This window comes from Acinonyx jubatus, chromosome B3 (assembly GCF_027475565.1).
Source record: "Acinonyx jubatus isolate Ajub_Pintada_27869175 chromosome B3, VMU_Ajub_asm_v1.0, whole genome shotgun sequence".
Taxonomy (NCBI): domain Eukaryota; kingdom Metazoa; phylum Chordata; class Mammalia; order Carnivora; family Felidae; genus Acinonyx; species Acinonyx jubatus.
The window spans coordinates 44,688,147-44,705,988 of record NC_069386.1 but is presented as its reverse complement, the minus strand read 5'-3'; the positions used below and the strand labels follow the sequence as shown (position 1 = coordinate 44,705,988).

The 17,842-nt window shown below is 44.3% G+C and overlaps 1 protein-coding gene across 1 annotated transcript in view; it reads right to left on the bottom strand.

The window, feature by feature from the left end:
• Nucleotides 1-17,842, bottom strand: part of MYO1E (myosin IE) — a 211,906-nt gene that overhangs the window by 57,395 nt on the left and 136,669 nt on the right. Inside the window, exons 13-17 of the mRNA XM_027067382.2 lie at nucleotides 16,162-16,248; nucleotides 15,020-15,187; nucleotides 13,941-14,026; nucleotides 11,479-11,560; nucleotides 5,743-5,849 (exon numbers count right to left, since the gene is read on the bottom strand). Coding sequence (XP_026923183.1) covers nucleotides 5,743-5,849; nucleotides 11,479-11,560; nucleotides 13,941-14,026; nucleotides 15,020-15,187; nucleotides 16,162-16,248 — 530 coding nt within the window. The remainder of the gene's footprint in view (nucleotides 1-5,742; nucleotides 5,850-11,478; nucleotides 11,561-13,940; nucleotides 14,027-15,019; nucleotides 15,188-16,161; nucleotides 16,249-17,842) is intronic.

The following is a 17,842-nucleotide window of genomic DNA, read 5'->3' as shown; positions in this document are numbered from 1 at the left end:
AAGACCTTGCAGGCAGCACAGTGGTTCACAGCCGGCTTCCGGAGCTGGGTTCCTGGTATGCCCCTGGCTCTGCCACTACCTCACCTCTCTATGCCTCACTCTCCACTCCTATTAAGTGAGGATGCTGATGTGAGTTCTTTCTTCCTAGTTGGGTATATTCCACGTACAGCACTCAGCTGGCTCCTGGCATGCGTGACATAAAGCTACTATTATTCTAATATACACACAGGTGCAATAAGTAAACCAGGGCAGCAGACTAGACAAAGAGGTGGATTTTTCACAGTGAGGAGATTCTCAGAAGGTGACGTGTCCCTGGGTCTGGAAGGATGAGTTGAACTCACCAGGTGCAGAGGAGGGAAAGGCAGGGGGCACAGTGGAAGTGAAGGCACAACGATGGGAAAGTCTGTGGCATGGGTGGGTGAGGAGCAGGTGGAAAACTAAGCTGGAAGTGGGGATACAGTCTTGACTGCCCTGGGAGGGATGTATGAGAAAAGCCTCAAGTCCCAGTGTTCCTACTTGAACCAGAATCCAGAAATGTCAACTCCTTCAAGATAACTACTTTTTAAAAAAAAAACTTTTTTAATGTTTATTTTTGAGAGACACAAAGAGACAGAGCCCAAGTGGTGGAGGGGCAGAAAGAGAGGGAGACACAGAATCTGAAGCAGACTCCAGGCTCTGAGCTGTCAGCACAGAGCCCGATGCGGGGGCTCAAACCCACCAACCATGAGATCATGACCTAAGCCAAAGTCAAATGCTTAACCAAATGACGCACGCTGGCACCCCAAGATTAATACTTTTTAAAACAACCTTTATAGGGGCACCTGGGTGGCTCAGTGGGTTAAGAGTCCAACTCTTGGTTTCAGATCAGGTCATCATCTCATAGATCGTGGGTTCGAGCCTCATGTCAGCTCTATGCTGACAGCATGGAGCCTGCTTGGGATTCTCTCTCTCTCTCTGTCTCTCTCTCTCTGTGTCCCTCCTGCCCCCAAATAAATAAAATTAAAAAACAATTAAACAACCTTTATAGAAAGAAGTAATATTCAATACCCACATTTGATTTGTGACACATATCTGGTTAACCAAGGGAGTAGAAATAATGAATGTTCCTTTCTCATATCCTCCGAATCCAAAACTCACCATTAGCCTTTTCTCTATTGAGAACAATACACATGAGGGTGTCAGTTAGAGGTACGTGCTCATTTTAAGTGTTTTTCATATATATTGGCTTCCTCCCAAGCTTTTGGGGCAAGGGAATGTATCACCCATTGATTCAAGTAGAAATGTTCAGTTTCCACAACTGAAAAAATATGCCTCATGTTAAAAAACTGGTTTCATTTACTGTAACTTCCATCACCAGGAAATTTCCTTATGGGAATTTTCTCCAATAGGACGATCTGGTTAGCAAATTCTGTACTGATTTCTGTAATCAAAGGACCCAAGGTGATTTTTTTCGTGTCCCTGCAGCGCTGTGACCTCCTCAGTGAACACCAGCCAGGCTGCCAATGCCCAGTCATGCCATTTCCCTGGGTCACGCCATTCCGCCCCTTGGGGTAAGTTCTTCACAAGTTTCCTTGGCCATTAACGCAAGTAGGTCAAGGCCTGAGAGCCCTGCTGGAGCAGCCATTCCGAACCCAGGGCAGGCAACTTCGCCAGAGCCAAACAAAAACACATTTTCAACAGGAAAAGAAAAATAAACCACACCCCATAAACTTGTGGAATGAGTAACCCTGTCCACCGAGAACTTCAATTGACCGTGTAATCCTGCCAACGAAGCTCACTGCCTTTCCTGGCCCTTGACTCTCCACACTCAGAAGCGAAACCATCTGTCACACAATAAACCTGAAACAGGATCGGGGGCACAGGGACGCAGCTCAGGAAGCTATCCTACTGGAAATACGAATCAACACCGGACCAACACATACCTTAGGCTTCTTGACGCCTGTTTACACGGATGTATGTTCTGAAGTTCCTTACTTCAATACAAATAAATGACGGGATTAAGAAAAATTAAAAAAAGAAAACCCGAAAACATCACTGTGGGGGATTCTACGAGGATTTACCGAATAAATGTATTGCTAGTCTCAACTTCTCCATTTTCTGATATTTCTATCACTCAGTTTGGATTTTATGAGAAAGAAGCATCAGGGACGTGAAACTTCCAACCAGTAGCTACTGCAAAATCTCTACGGTAGAGGCACTTTGAGCAGAGAGATCTCCACGGGGTAAAGGAGAGTGGGCTGGGAGGGGCTGTATTTGTAGGGGGAGCAAGATGTTTTCATTTAAGATAATGTTTATTGGAAAGGGCTGGGGAAGGGAAGCTGGATGGGATACGGAGTAGGGGGAAGGGTGGGCTAAAGCTCCCCTCAGCCTCACCTCTGCTTCCAAGACTCCTGTAATCTATTTCTGAGGTAGCCTATGTCATCACCCTTCTAGTGTGTGTGCATACACGTGCAAGATGTGATGCAGTGTGTACTTGTGTGAACGCATGAGGGGGGAGTGTGGGAGTGATGTGGAGACAGGCAGACGCAGGCTGACAGAAGTGGGGCCAGGTCTGGGAGAGTTCATTCGGTGGGACTGAAGGAGATCCCGCTCTGAATGGACCCTCTTAGTTTATTTATTTCTTATTTTTATTTATTTATTTATTTTTCCAGTATATGAAATTTATTGTCAAATTGGTTTCCATACAACACCCAGTGCTCATCCCAAAAGGTGCCCTCCTCAATGCCCATCACCCACCCTCCCCTCCTTCCCACCCCCCATCAACCCTTAGTTTGTTCTCAGCTTTTAAGAGTCTCTTATGCTTTGGCTCTCTCCCACTCTAACCTCTTTTTTTTTTTTTTTCTCCTCCCCCTCCCCCATGGGTTTCTGTTAAGTTTCTCAGGAACCACATAAGAGTGAAAACATATGGTATCTGTCTTTCTCTGTATGGCTTATTTCACTTAGCATCACACTCTCCAGTTCCATCCACGTTGCTACAAAGGGCCAGATTTCATCCTTTCTCTTTGCCACGTAGTACTCCATTGTGTATATAAACCACAATTTCTTTATCCATTCCTCAGCTGATGGACATTTAGCTCTTTCCATAATTTGGCTGTTGCTCAAAGTGCTGCTATAAACATTGGGGTACAAGTGCCCCTATGCATCAGCACTCCGGTATCCCTTGGGTAAATTCCTAGCAGTGCTACTGCTGGGACCCTCTTAGTTTAATGAGGAAGAAAAGGAGGACTGAGGAGATGAAGTGTCTTACTGAAACTACTTAGTGGCAGGCCAGCACCACAAGACAGTTCTTCCAGATCCAGTCCAGCCCGTTGCCCTAGATCAGCTGTTCTCAAAGTATGAGGTCCAGACCATCAGCACTGGCATCACCTGGGAGCTTCTTAAAAATGCACATTCTTGGACCCCACCCAGACCCACTGAATCTCTGGAAGCAGGGCCCAGCAATGTGAGTTTTAACAAGCCCCCTAAGGGATACTTTGGTGCATCCATAAGCTTGAGAACTAGCGTAGGAAGGCAAAAACAAAACAAAACAAAACAAAAAAAACAAAAACAAAAACAAAAACGAAAAAAACAAGAAAAGACATTTTCTATCTTCAGGGGGGAAGGGGTGATGCTGCTCCTGCTCTCTTAGCCTCAATGGAGAAACTGAGTGATGTGTTTCAGAAAAGCAGAAGGCAAATTAAGTACTTCAAGGGGAAGGGGATGGTCAGGTCCACCCTTTCAAAGGAGCTCACTGCAGTGGAAGAGAAGATCCCTGGGAAACCTGGTAACTGCCGGGAACGACCACACAGCCACCAAATGGGTAAGTCACAAGAATAATTCCCAGGGCAGATTAGAGACGCTGGATCAGGGTCCAACTGATCTGGAGAAAGACTGTAGGACTTACTAATACAAGAGTCACCCGAGGCCAGACTCATCACCCAGGGGGAGTGAGCCCTCATTGGAGCCTTGGAATAGCTACCTGATAGTGTTTAAGAGGAATCTCTGCTGGCAATTCAATAGAATTGACACTTTAGGAATGTGCACCTGTTTCGCCTATTTTTTTTCAATTTTATTTTGAGAGAGAGAGAGACAGAGAGAGAGAGAGTATGTGTGAGCAGAGGAGAGGAGCAAAGAGAATCTTTTTTTTTTTAATTTTTTTAAAGTTTATTTATTTATTCTGAGAGAGAGAGAGAGAGAGACTATGAGCAGGGTAGGGGCAGACAGAGAGGGAGAGAGAATTCCAAGCAGGGTCCACGCTGTCAGCACAGAGCCCAATGTGGGGCTTGAACCCATGAACCATGAGATCATGACCTGAGCCGAAATCAAGAGCTGGACGCTTAACCTACTGAGCCACCGAGGCACCCTGAGAGACAGAGTCTTAAGCAGACTCCATGCTCAGCACAAAGCTCAGTGTGGGGCTCAATCCCATGACCGTGAGATCATGACCTGAGCTGAAATCAAGAGTCGGTCACTCAACCGACTGAGCCACCCAGGTGCCCAGGAACATGCATCTATTGACGAGAGGACTCAGAATATTGTAGACTGACAAGATGGTAGACTGCTATGTCCTGCAGCATCAAGAGGTGAGAAAACAGACTCAAGCTGCACATGCAGTGGGAAAATACAAAAGGACCAGAAGACACTGATTGCTGGAGCCTGGGCATTTTCCTCATCACTCATTTTTTTCCCCTCTTGTAATGGATCAAGTCTCAGCTGCCTGAATGCTCAGAAAGGATTCTGCTAGCAGGACAGGAATGGACCTACACATATCTCTCAGGGGAGGTGGCTAGCGGCCATGACTTTCCCTCCTGGTCTTGCCATTGTGGAGTTTAACCTCGATAAGTCACTTGATACCTAAGTTTATCTAGTTTTCACCAAGAGAGAAAAGACAAAAGATAGTAATTCTGCACGCTCCTGTCTAGGGACCAGACTGGTGACAATTGTGGGCTCCTCCCTCCGGTCCAGTCATCCTAATGCCTTGCCTGGGGCCCTGCTCCCCGTGTGCCCATGGACGGTGCCTCTCAGGAACATGCATCTGGATCCTCCAGCTGGATATTTTCTAGTCATCCTTAACATTTGCCTACTCAACACTCCCATTTCATCCTGCACAGGCCACATCCCTAAATTCCAGCTGCGGGAGGAACGGTGACCCAGGATTCCTCAGGAGTCAGAGAGGGGAGGGCTCACTGCCTGCTATACACCACGTGTCTCCCTGTGGCTTGTTCCCTCCCAGACGCAGTCACTCTGCTCACGAACACAGTCCTCAGAGGCAGGTACTGAACCTAGAGCATGCCCCCCAAGACCCCAGAAAATGACAGATTGCTTTCCACCAGCTCTTCAGACCTTCACTCGTAACCCTGAGTGAGCATTCCAGGCCACATCCTGTGGGTACTGATGAGGAGCTGAGTGCACTAAGAATGTCTACACGGGGCCTCACACTAATTTTAAAACCATCCTGACTCTGCGGTCTTAAGGTTTTTTTTGTTTTCTTTCCATCTGTCTCCAGACTAGCCAAGTTCAACATTGTAAAATGCTAACTCTGGACTGAATGGCACAGCTAACATTTTAGGAGAAGACAAGAGGGGAGGGGGGAGGGAAGCTTCATTCCTCATGAAAAAGTTAAGACACAAAGACATGAAACACACCCGAGAACAATTTAAACTGCTTCTGCCCTTGGTGTAGGGTGGCCTTTTGAGCAGCGGGAACATGTACCAGGGCCCACCCCCGCCGGCCTCAACTTCCCCGTCTGCCATCTTGACAAACCTGCTTTCCTCCCAGTCTCTGGGCTTCTTGGTTTCGTTCGGTTTTATGCAGCGGATGTAGTGAGGTGTGCACTTCATCAGGGTGCTCACGAGGTCATTGGCTTGTTTCTAGAAAGGAAGAATCACATCAGGTGGAAACACAGAACTTTTTCTCAAGCAGACCAACTTTCCAAAGAGATCTGTGAAACTCTAGCGCAGACATTTATAGCTAGAAATTAATCTTCAGGACTTGCTCGTTAGGCTTCCCTCTGCTCGACTATACTCTCTTAAGGCTCTACTGACTTTTATGATGATTCTAACATACGCAAATGGGTTGGAAGTTAGATTTTTGAAAACAATCAGGTCTTCTCAGTATAGTTAATAAAATAAAACAAAAAAACCAAAACCAATACATCTTCGCATGCAATTCTTTTCATGAGGAACAAGGAAGCATGCCAGTTATTAGCAAATTAAGCTGATAGAGGGCCTTCGCAAACACATTGTTCTCCTAGCCTTTTTTGGTGCTCAAGTGGGGTGGGGAGGAGAAATTATTTGCAAGATTAAAGCATTAGAGGCCCCTGTACTCTCTTTCCAGGCAATTCAACCAATGTGGAGTCACCTTATTAAAATGATGGAAATGAATAAAGAGTGAGAGATAGATAAGCTCAGAATTTATAAATTGTTTCTTTTTAAAAAAAAATTATTTATTTATTTTGAGAGAGAGACAGCATGAGCGGGGAAGAGACAGAGAGATAGGGAGAGAGAGAATCCCAAGCAGGCTCTATGCTGTGACCATGGAGCCTGACGCGGGGCTTGAAGCCACGAACAGTGAGATCATGACCTGAGCAGAAACCAAGAGTCAGTAGCTTAACCGGCTGAGCCACCCAGGTGTCCCTTATACATCTTTCCATATGCCACTTCGCTCACCTGCTTCCTCAGCATGTCCTTTTATAAACCTGCAGCATCTGAGCCATATTGGTGTGCCATATAACCTACTCCTTCACAAAATATCCAATATGAAATCTTCTCTCACTACCTGTGCACTGGGTACGCAAAAGGAAACTGGGCTCAAGCAGAGAAAGCCACACAAATAAAGCTGCAATTGCTTATGATGTGTTTAAAATTATGAGTATCTCAAACTTGGAGGAAACAGGAGCAGGGCCCACATCAGCATTCCCAACACCACACCGCTGTGCACTTGTGGGGCCCAGGATGGGGTCCACGCAAACCCTCCTTCTAAGCAAATCAGTGTGAAGAGAGAAAACCTCTAAAGGAAAATAGAGAGAAGGGAACTCTAAAGCCAGAAAACCATTACAAAGTCAGCAGAAGAGATCTGCCTCCAGTAGGCAACTCTCTCTCAATTAGGGCTTTTCTGTTTTCATGGGTTTGGGAAATCTGAAACCCTTGAGAAAGATGCTTGAGTATATTCAAAGCAAGATGTGCACTAGTGAATTATGTGCTCTGTTTAGACGTGCCGAATATAGCATTTTTTTGCAATGCTTAGAAGAACAAAGCTGCAGAGGTTGTATGGCCAAAGCAAAGCCCGACAATGAAAAAGTAAATTGACTCGTATCTCCCTTTTCGATGGAGATTGTATTTCAGAACAAACCTGATGATCTTTGCAACACATGAGGTGCAGCTGGGCAGGGCATGCTTATAACAAAGCTTTAAGTCTCCAAACTTGTAATTTTTGTTTTTTCTATTTTAATTTTATTAAAACGTTTTAATTTCCAAGAATAACTTGGCAGACCTTTCGTCCTAAGCATTTCACAACATACCTTCTTTTCACCTTAGCGTGAGAACATACAGGGGCAAGTGCGATTTATGTTACCTGCCCCTTGACTTAGTTCTCTCTAGCTCAAAGTAGTAGCGGGGTTAACATTTACTGAATATGCACCAGGGGCTAGACATATGGATCCTCTCATTTGTGCCTCAGGATTCTAAGAGATAGCTACTATTATTATTATTCTTCCCATTTTTAAGACAAGAAAACCAGACCATAAAGAAAGTATTGCTCCAGATGGCACAAATTATAACAGAGTTGAGGCTTGAACCCAAATGTGCATACCACCAAGTCTGTTCCTTAACCACAATGCTCTCCTGCCTTCCTAAGCAAGATAGGAGATCTTTTGGTGTGATGTAGAAGGAATGAACAGAATGAGCTGAGAGTAGATAAAGTCTTTAGGTTGTGGGATAATTCATTTCGGCAAATAGGACTACACCTTACCCATCAAAATTATCCTGAATTTAGTTATGGAGTCAACTTTAGATGTCTCCTGAGCTGGTTGGGAAGCAGCAACCAGATTCACCCTGACTCTGGACAAGAACAGTCCATGAGTTAGGACAGAAGGCGACCAAAGGCACTTACTTGCCCAACAGAAGCATAAATGAAAACACGCAGACGGGGCAGTGAGGAAAGGCTCAGGGTGAGGCTCCTCCTTTTATCCTCAACACAGATTACTAGCAAGCTCCAGGTGGGGTCTTGCCTCTACTATTTGCAAGCTTTATGACAAATCACTACGTTTCTCTGGGCCTCAGTTTCTCCATCTGTAAATGAAGAGGACTGAACTAGAAGACCTCTAACATCTTAACCTAAAGGTTGGAGAAAATGTTAAAAGTCAAGCAGTCCAGTCCCTGCACGGTGCTTTCATCTCCTGCCGTATCCACTCCTCAGAGTCTCCGCTTTCACTTGGATGAAGCCGCAATCCCGTCCACTTTGCCAGCGGTGAGCTCGGTGCCATTTGCCAACAGCACTGATCTTTGGCTCTAATTTCAAAACTGGTCCCTTCCAGCCACAACAATGCAGAATTTAGTGAAGCCTCAAAATCAAAAAGCACTATTAAATATAGAATACTATTACTTATAAACAAGAGAACAGTTCTCACCAAATGAATATTCATTAGTTAGATCCTACAGATTGGTTTGAAATTTTAAAGTATTAGAAAATAATAAAATACCCAACACAAAAACTACCTTGAACATAAACTTAATTTTGCTTCCAAGGAATTTTAGATCTCTTTTTTTTAATGTTTATTATTTTTGAGAGAGAGCGAGAGACAGAGAGCAAGCAGGGGAGGAGCGAGAGAGAGACACACACACACAGAACCCGAAGCAAGCTCCAGGCTCTGAGCGGTCAGCACAGAGCCCGACACGGGGCTTGAACTCACAGACTGCGAGATCATGACCTGAGCTGAAGTCGGACGCTTAACCGACTGAGCCACCCAGGCATCCATAGATCTCTTTAAATGTGTGCACTTTAGGGATATCATGAAGATGATACTGAATGTCTACAAAATGCTGTGGATATGGAAGGTGTAAGAGATTGGCCATGGCTATGCAGTTCGAAGAGGTGTTTTAGAGGGGATTACAAAGCAGGGAGAATTTTACTCCTACGTGGAGGTAGGACAGGAACATCAGACAGAGACATGGACAACATAATCCACAAAGCAGAGTACCACTTGGGGTGAGGACATGGACAGTGTTATCATCTTACTTAAGCTGGCTGACTTGAGATGGACCTCCCCAGACAATAGCAATCTTTGCAGTCCTTGCAATCCTGAATACTTTGAGTATACCCAGAAGGTGGCAATTTTGAGCATTCAACGAGACCAGAATATGAAGCCAAGTCCTCCAAGGAGGAGAAAAATGCCCCTACCTCCACCCTCTGTGTTTTAGGGAATAAGCTCAACTGAGAATCCAGACCACTTGGAAGTGAGTCATTGTAACCTTGATGATCTGGGCCCCTTGGATCTGAATGTGACAGTCTTGTGACTAGATTTTCCAGCCCAGAGCTAATCCTTATCCAGGACCTTGAAGTGAAGGCATGAGTCAGAAGCTTCACACAGACATTGCTAGCTGGGGCCTCATAAGAATGGCATCTGCTCTCTGCCTTCCATTCTCTGCTCCAGTGAACTCAATGCAGAGATCGTCCAGGGCTACTAAATGTCTCTGGTACTTTGAACATGACTGTCCCTAGTCTGAGAGGACTCTATCCTTTAGTTCAAAACCCAGCTTGCACCTGACATCCTTCTCTAAACCGGAAGTCTTCTCTTGACTAGAATCTTCTCATTAAGCTGTGAGGTTTTAAAAATCATTTCCTTTATTCCAGGCAGTGTTCTTGCCCTCAGGGGCTGGGGAGGCAGGCTTCCATACAAGAAACACTCAGGAAAGAAAGCCAACGACCAGAACTGACAACAACCATCGTTTCCATCAGGCTGGGGTTGTTGAGGGCACTGTGAGAAGGATGAGCAGGATTTGGATACACAGAGCCAGGGAGGAGGCATAAACAGGCACATCTAGGAGTTCACTAAGAATGAAGCAGAGATGAATAAGCACGGGGCCTAAGGAGGGCACTGAAGGAGCAGTGTAGCCGATCAGATACATTTTGTGCTTATGATGTTTCAGGTAGTGTACTAAATGCCTTAGACAGATTACTGAATTTAATATCACAACCCCGCCTTGACATAGGTACAAAGATCCCCATCTTACAGATAAAGCAAATGATGCACTGAGAGTTTAGGTAATTTGCTGGCAAACACAAGCTAGTAAAAGCCAGAGCTGGGATTTCAACACAGGCAATGGACCCCCCCCCAGAGCCCTGCTGTTCATCATTTGATGATCCTATTGATTATAAAACTGTGGTGGTATTTAACTGATACTTAAAAAAAATTTTTTTTTAATGTTTATTTATTATTGACAGACAGGGAGAGACAGAGCATGAGTATGGGAGGGGCAGAGAGAGGAGGAGACACAGAATCCGAAGCAGGCTCCAGGCTCTGAGCTGTCAGCACAGAGCCCGATATGGGGCTCGAACCCACAAACCGCGAGATCATGACCTGAGCTGAACCGACACTTAACCGACTGAGCCACCCGGGCGCCGCTAACTGATTTTTAAAAAAATAGTTTAGTGACTTTCTCAAAGAATGACATGATTAAGTGTGTTTGACACAACCTTTAAATTCAGAGTGTAATTAGGGACAATGAATTTCATCATACAAAGGCTCAGATGATACAGTGCACTCTCCACAGGGGCTCCCCCAAAACACCTTAAGAACTCCTGATGTTAAGACACCACGGGGTCAGATGTGCCTGTAATTTGCAGAAGGAGGGGCCTGCAAGATCCACTGAGGGCATAAGTTGCCCCCATAACACCCAGCAGAATTTCAGGTACGTGAAGTTCCATAATTGGCAAGTATTGGGGTCCAGTCTGGAAAACAGTCATCGAAATACAGAATTTGGGGGGCGCCTGGGTGGCTCAGTCAGTTAAGTGTCCGACTTTGCTCAGGTCATGACCTTGCAGCCCGGCCCGTGAGTTTGAGCCCCACTCTGGGCTCTGTGCTGAAAGCTCAGAACCTGGAACCTGATTCGGATTCTATGCTTCCTGTCTCTCTGCCCCTCTCCTGCTCAGGCTCTGTCTCTCTCTCAAGAATAAATAAACATTAAAAAAAATTTTTTTTTTAAATCCAGAATGTGGCTCTCAATCATAAAATCTTCTCTGATAGTTTAATGTGTATTCTTCCAGATTCTGTTTAAAGCCACTTCCTCTTAGAAAGTAGCTGATTAGCATCTGCTGACTATGAAGCTATGGGGTACTTAATATCCATCACTTTTTTTCAAGCAGCAACATTACTTCTGCGCATCTTCTGTGACCATTCTGTTATATCTCACTGACCTCATCCTGGCCCAAGGGTGCAGTTTCTGACTCCTAGAAATCCCTGCCTCTTATAGGAATCTATAAACTTCCCCAAATAGAACAAACCTTTATTTTGCTTCCGGCAGTAGTTGGGCGCCCTTTCTTGTCAGCTTGCAGATTTTCCGGAAATAAAGACTTTATAAAAGGTCTGAAAAAGGAGAAAGAGAAGGGGTTAGCAATCACTGGGTACCTCGGGGGGACAAAAGCCTGCTTCTGTAGAGGATGGGGAAGAGGGCTGTCCGGAAGCACATAACCTTGGATCCAGAAAGACCATCTGACTCAAAGCACGAGCCATCAAGGTGTGACCCGGGAAATAGGCAGTGAACAGAAGAAACGGAGAAAGAATTCTAAGATAGAAGCATCTTAGTGTCTAAGCCTGAAAAATTAAATTAAAAACTCTGCATTTTGAGTTTGCCTGCTAACTAGAACAGAGGTACACCTTGGCAAGAGGACACACAGAGAGGACTGGTACCGATTTACCAAGATAGACCAGGGCTCAGGAAAGTGTACGAATTTTTGGGTTCCAGTGCAGATTCTGCTTTTTTTTTTTTTTAATTTTTATTTATTTTTGCAAGCGAGAGCGACAGAGCATGAGCAGGGCAGGGGCAGAGAGAGAGAGAGAGAGAGAGGGAGACACAGAATCCGAAGCAGGCTACAGGCTCTGAGCTGTCAACACAGAGCCCGACACGGGCCTTGAACTCACGCACCACAAGATCATGACCTGAGCCGAAGTCAGACGCTTAACTAACTGAGCCACCCAGGGGCCCCACAGATTCTGCTTTGATTGAAAGCAGGGTTTCTCCACCTCGGCGCTATTGATACCAGGATTCAGGGCTGGATAATTCTTTCTTGGGGCGGGGAGGGTTATGCTGCCCTACGCAATGTAGGACGTTTTGCAGCATCAGTGACCTTTGCCTACTCGATGCCATTAGTACACCGCACCTCCCCCTTGCCCCTGCAAAAAACCTTGAAAAACTTATTTTAAGTAGGAGTAATTTTATGTGGAGTGATAGGAACTCACCAATTCTTTGCCAGTTGAGTATATTTTCATTAGTCCGTCTAATCGAGCTGCCTTTGTTCAAATACCTGCCTCACCAGGACACAGGGCAGGGACAGTGTCACCTCATTGCCCCTGGTGTCTAGAACACAGCCTGGTACACAGCAGGTGCTCAATCAGTATGTGGTGAAGGACCGAATAAAGTCACCCATGTAAACCAGCAATCTGACACCAAGTTCAATTCCTCCTAAATGGCTTTTGGGCTGTCTCGAATTTTCTAGGAAGTCTCCCAACAATCTACTTTTAACTTGATCAGACATGATTATAGATTTTTGAAGCCAGTGTGTTTAATAAACAATAGACTGTGTCTATAGGACAGGAGTTTTACATGGAAGCGTCAATAGCTCTCCAAGTTGTCATGAATTTTAATAATGAAAAAAAAAAAATCTGAAAGCATGTCTGCACCTGACTGTCATAAAACCCACAAGGCAGAACTTGTGGTTTACCTGACTTTTTAACAGGAGCAAATCGATTTTATGTGTTTTCAAATGAAAACAAATTCAGAATCTCCAAAGTTGGGGGCTTCAGGGAACTTCAGCATGGAGAGATCATGGGGAGATGAGGGCCAGGGTATGGGCGTGGGGGGAAGAGAACTAACTGGAGAAGAACAACTTCTGGCCAAAGCCTGAAAAGCATGCTTGGTTTTCTTAGAAAATGAGCAGACTTGGGGCTGTTAACTAAGGAAGTTAACCTTGATATTACAACAGTTCAAGTAACAGGAACTAAAAGGGCAGCTATTATTTGGAGGTCACTCTAAAAGTTGGAAAAGCTGGAAGACTGCGCAATATTGTGCTTGCCTGGCTTATATGGGCCTGACCGTGTAAATTATTCTTTATATCCATTACCTAAGGTCTTGGGAAACTTTGCAGGGAAGAGGGGAGGGAAGGACATAGCAGGGCTGGTCCTGGGAGCTCCTGAACGTCATAAGGGAAATGGAGGCCCCTACTGCTCCTACTCCTATAGCTTAGACAGGGTCTCTGGAGTTAAATCTCTGAGGCAATCCCTTTTGAGCTGCCCCTCCCTAGTTTCTTGAACCATTTCCCAAGTGCTTCAGGGACACGTTATCTCACATCCTGCAAAGCCATTAGCCATTAAAAAAATTGAGTGACCATGGAAAATTCTTGGGATGATATTCTAAGGGCAAAGTATCAGAGAAGCAGAATGTTCCCTTCTTAGACAGTCAGAAATGGCCATCCCAACCCAACCCCAGGATAGCCACCTCTCCCTGATAATACTACTGAAAATGACGAAGCTAGGGGCCCTGAAGGCATGCACACAACACATGGAATTGGGAGGCAGAAAGTGTTAGGGGTACATGGGATTGGAGAGGAAAAGTTATTTTGAAAAACCAAATTGTCCAATGAGCTGAAAGGAACAAAGTGCTGACCACTAACTGCCACAAGCTTTTTCTTAAATATTGAAAATTTTATCAAACCTACATCCCATGTCAGGTAAGGTAAAACACACTTACAGCTCACTGCTCTGCATAAGCTCGATCAGATCCATAAACAGCACGTCACGGTTCCTTTCACAAAAGCCATCCATGTCATAAGATACCTGGCCAAGAACAGAAAGAAATCTAATTTTATCCTGTAAGTATTTCATTGAACAAAAAAATCCAAGTTGGCACGGCTATTCTTACCAGAGTGTGAATATTTCCAGATGTACAATTGGGATTTCATCATGAACTGTCACATTAAGGCTGTGCATGTTTTATTTAACTTGTTAGCTGACTTAGGTGGTGATGGTCTGTGGATGCTGATGGATGTAATCCGCTGCCTACATGGCTCAGATGATCTATGACCAGGACGTCAGCTACCACGATCACATAGCCCTTCTTCAGTGAAGCCATGGGAGTATCTAAGTAATAAACTGAATTCTTTCCCTAAATTTTCACTACAACAGAATAAAATAAAACTCCTTTTGCTCATTAATCCATTGCAATGGAGCACGTCATCTGAGTGCAATTTTTTTCTACAAATGGTGTCACAATTAGATCAATTCAGCCAAAAAATCATGCTCAGGGACCCTGGTGAACAAGAAATTAGATGGGTGAAAGGTGAGACCAGTGGATTTTCCATAGGACTAGAAGACTCTAAATATCATGACCTCAACTTACTTTGTATCACTGGCACCTAGACAAAGCCTGGTAACCAGCAGGCACCTGATGACCATGCGTCTTATGAGAACCAACATCAAAAGCAAGCCTTATTTACAGATCAGGGATACAGGCTTGTGACTGCAGCAAGAGGCAAGACACAAATCCATTCCTTCAGCAGGGTGATTCACGATTTAAAAACATGCAGTAGTGTATACAATCCTTTGTACTGCCTTTGCACATACTTCATATGTCCCATGCTGTTGAATGAATGAATGAATGAATGAATGCTGAGTGAATAAAATACAGTGAAGCAGGTGAAACTCTAGGGATATTGTTATCAGTTGGCTCATGAGAAAACAGATCACAGACCCAAAGGCTTAAAACATTAAGGTAGGTGTTGGGAAGGGTAACTTCTCCTTTCCCATGGGACCCTTGCTCTCTGGACATACCTTCCCAGCATAATGGTGAATAATGAAGCCTTGGTTCCAGCTGTTGAAGTGCTCGTGATTCCCAATCTGCATCTGAAGTTTCTGCAGCAGGGTCTGGTCCGCCCCCTCCCCCACTGCATGCATCGTGGCACACACGTCGTCCAGGATGCTCATGATCCCAGGAGGGTTCTGGTGGTACCAAGAAGACAAAGTCCCAATTCAGTGACTGTTTAAAGCCCCAGTTCCGTGGCTTATGGGGTCTTTTCTTGAGCAAGGAAATAGTTCCCTAGACTCAAGATACCATCTTGAAAATCAGTCTTTCCCTCTGAGCAAAAATGCCATTAATAATCCCAAATGGGAGTTGCCACTTAGGTCTAAAGATGGAGGAAAGTCCATGTAAAAAAAAAAAAAAAAATTGCTTAACTTCCCAAAGTTCTATTCAGAGTCATACACAGATCACTATCTGCTGACTCCTATTTGTACTAAGTTGATTTTCAAAACCCAAAAGAAAAATGAAAACATTTTCCTTTGACCTTAATTCATTTCTTAATATTCACTTTCAGCCTGTTACCCACAGAGGCATGGTTGACACAGTTACAGACTGTACACATTCTATGTGTGACTTTTTTTTTCACACAGCACTGGTTTATAAACAGTCTTCATGTTTTACACAGTCTTCATACTTAATATTTTAATGGCTATATTTTGCTGCTCTGCTATGCTATAGTTTATTCAACGACTGAATTGTCTTCGGATGTTTTTACGGTTTCCCGTTTTGGACTTTTATAAAAACCAAACCAAAACAAAACAGTACTGTGGAGATCTCTGCCTACATCTTTGTTGTTTTCTCTTGGTGAAGATGTATAAATGGTCAGAAGGCAGGGCCAATTTTATGTCTCTTCATACCCTATGCCATCCACGTTAGTTCTCACTGTCTCCTCTCAGAAGTCAGTAAAAACTTCCAATTGTATATTGACATTCTATTCATATATACATGTTGGTATTACTACACATAAGTCTATACACAAAATTGATGTAATTGTAAACATTCTCTGCAAATCAGAGTTGTCACTTCCCCCATCCTAAAACAATGACACAGAGAACAGAAACCTACTCGACGTAAACCTGTGTGCAGTGAAGGGACACAGCAGACTGATACTTACAACTTTGTTCTCTATGAGGTCACACACGATTTTGTTATTAAAGTACTCAATGGGTGTCCATCTTATTCCCTCCTGAACATACTCTTCCTGAGGGACAGAAAGCGAGAATTTACATTACTACCCGGTGAAGGCTAGTTGGAGGTCAACCCAGATGACTATCAAAGGCACACAGGTCACCATGAAAGAGAAATTTGAATGCCCTTCAACATACAATGGGAATTTTCTTTATTTTTCTAAGAGGGATAGAAAAGGGACATTTCATTGCTTGGTAATTTTTTTTTTTTTTTTTTGTAAGTAAACTCCATGCCTAACACAGGGGTCTACCTCACGACCCAGAGATCAAGAGTCACATGCTCTACTGACTGAGCCAGGCAGGTGCCCTATGCTAGTAATTTTTATATTTAGTTTGAACCATATGAAATTTATTACCACACTATCATTTTTGATATACAAACAATAGCAATTTAATATGGCTTAACCCATAGGTCAAGTTACAAAATTATCTCTTTGAATTTAACCTACGAACAGCAGTACAGATTAGTCTTTAGATACTCAAGGGCTCGTCCCTCACTTAAGCCTGCTGCTCACTTAACTTGATGAGCACCACCCCATTCTCCTGGTTTCCCTCCTTCTTCACCAGTCTTGCTTTGTTAGCTTCTTTCCAGATCTTCATATGATGGGGAGACCCTGGGCTCCATCTTTCAGCCCTTCCTCTATTCTCAGCCCTGCTTCTCCAGAGGATTTTAATCAATCCCACAGTTTTAAATAGCACCTGGAGGCTAATGACCCCCAAATTTATTTCTCTGGTCTAGACCTCCCCACCGAGTTCCAGGGTCATGACATTTATATTAGAGTCTGTGTTCAGATGTGTCACAAGCCTTACAAATGTAACTTGTTCAGTGGAGTTCTGATTCTGCATTTCCCCACCATTGCCAACCAACTGTTCTCCTAGTCTTACTCTTCAGTATATAGCCTCACCATTGGCCCTATGATTCAAGCAACAAGGGTAGAAATCAAGAAATCATCCTTCATTCCTCTTTCCTTCTTAGCTCATTGCTAATTATTTTGAGCACGTGACATTGACTCTCTTTCTAAAATACATATCGAATTGGACCACCTCTCACTGTTCTACCACCTCTACTGCTATCATCATCTACACCCCCATCATTTCTTTCCCAGTCTCTTAACTGGTTTTTAAACTTGCACTCCTTTTTTTCCCCCCAATGTTTACTTTTGAGAGAGAGAGAAAGAGAGAGACAGAGCCTGAGCAGGGGTGGGGCAGAGACAGAGGGAGACACAGAATCCAAAGCAGGATCCAGCTTCTGAGCTGTCAGCGCAGAGCCCGATGAGGGGCTCGAACTCACAAACCATGAGATCATAGTTGAACACTTAACCAACTGAGTCACCCAGGCGCCCCTCAACTTCCACTCCTGTTTGCCTTCCCCTCATCTCACTCTAGAAGTCTATAGAGCCTAAGTAATCTTTTCAAAATCACAAAGCAGACCAGGTCACTCTCTGCTCAAAACTCCCCCAGGGTTTCCCGTCATACTTACTATAAAATCTGAAGCTTCCACCGCGCCCTACAACATTCCTGTATGATCTAGCCTCTGCCTACTTCATCCGGTCTCAGCCCTACCACGCCTTCCCCTGGCTGTTCTGCTCTAGCTGCTCTGGCGTGGTG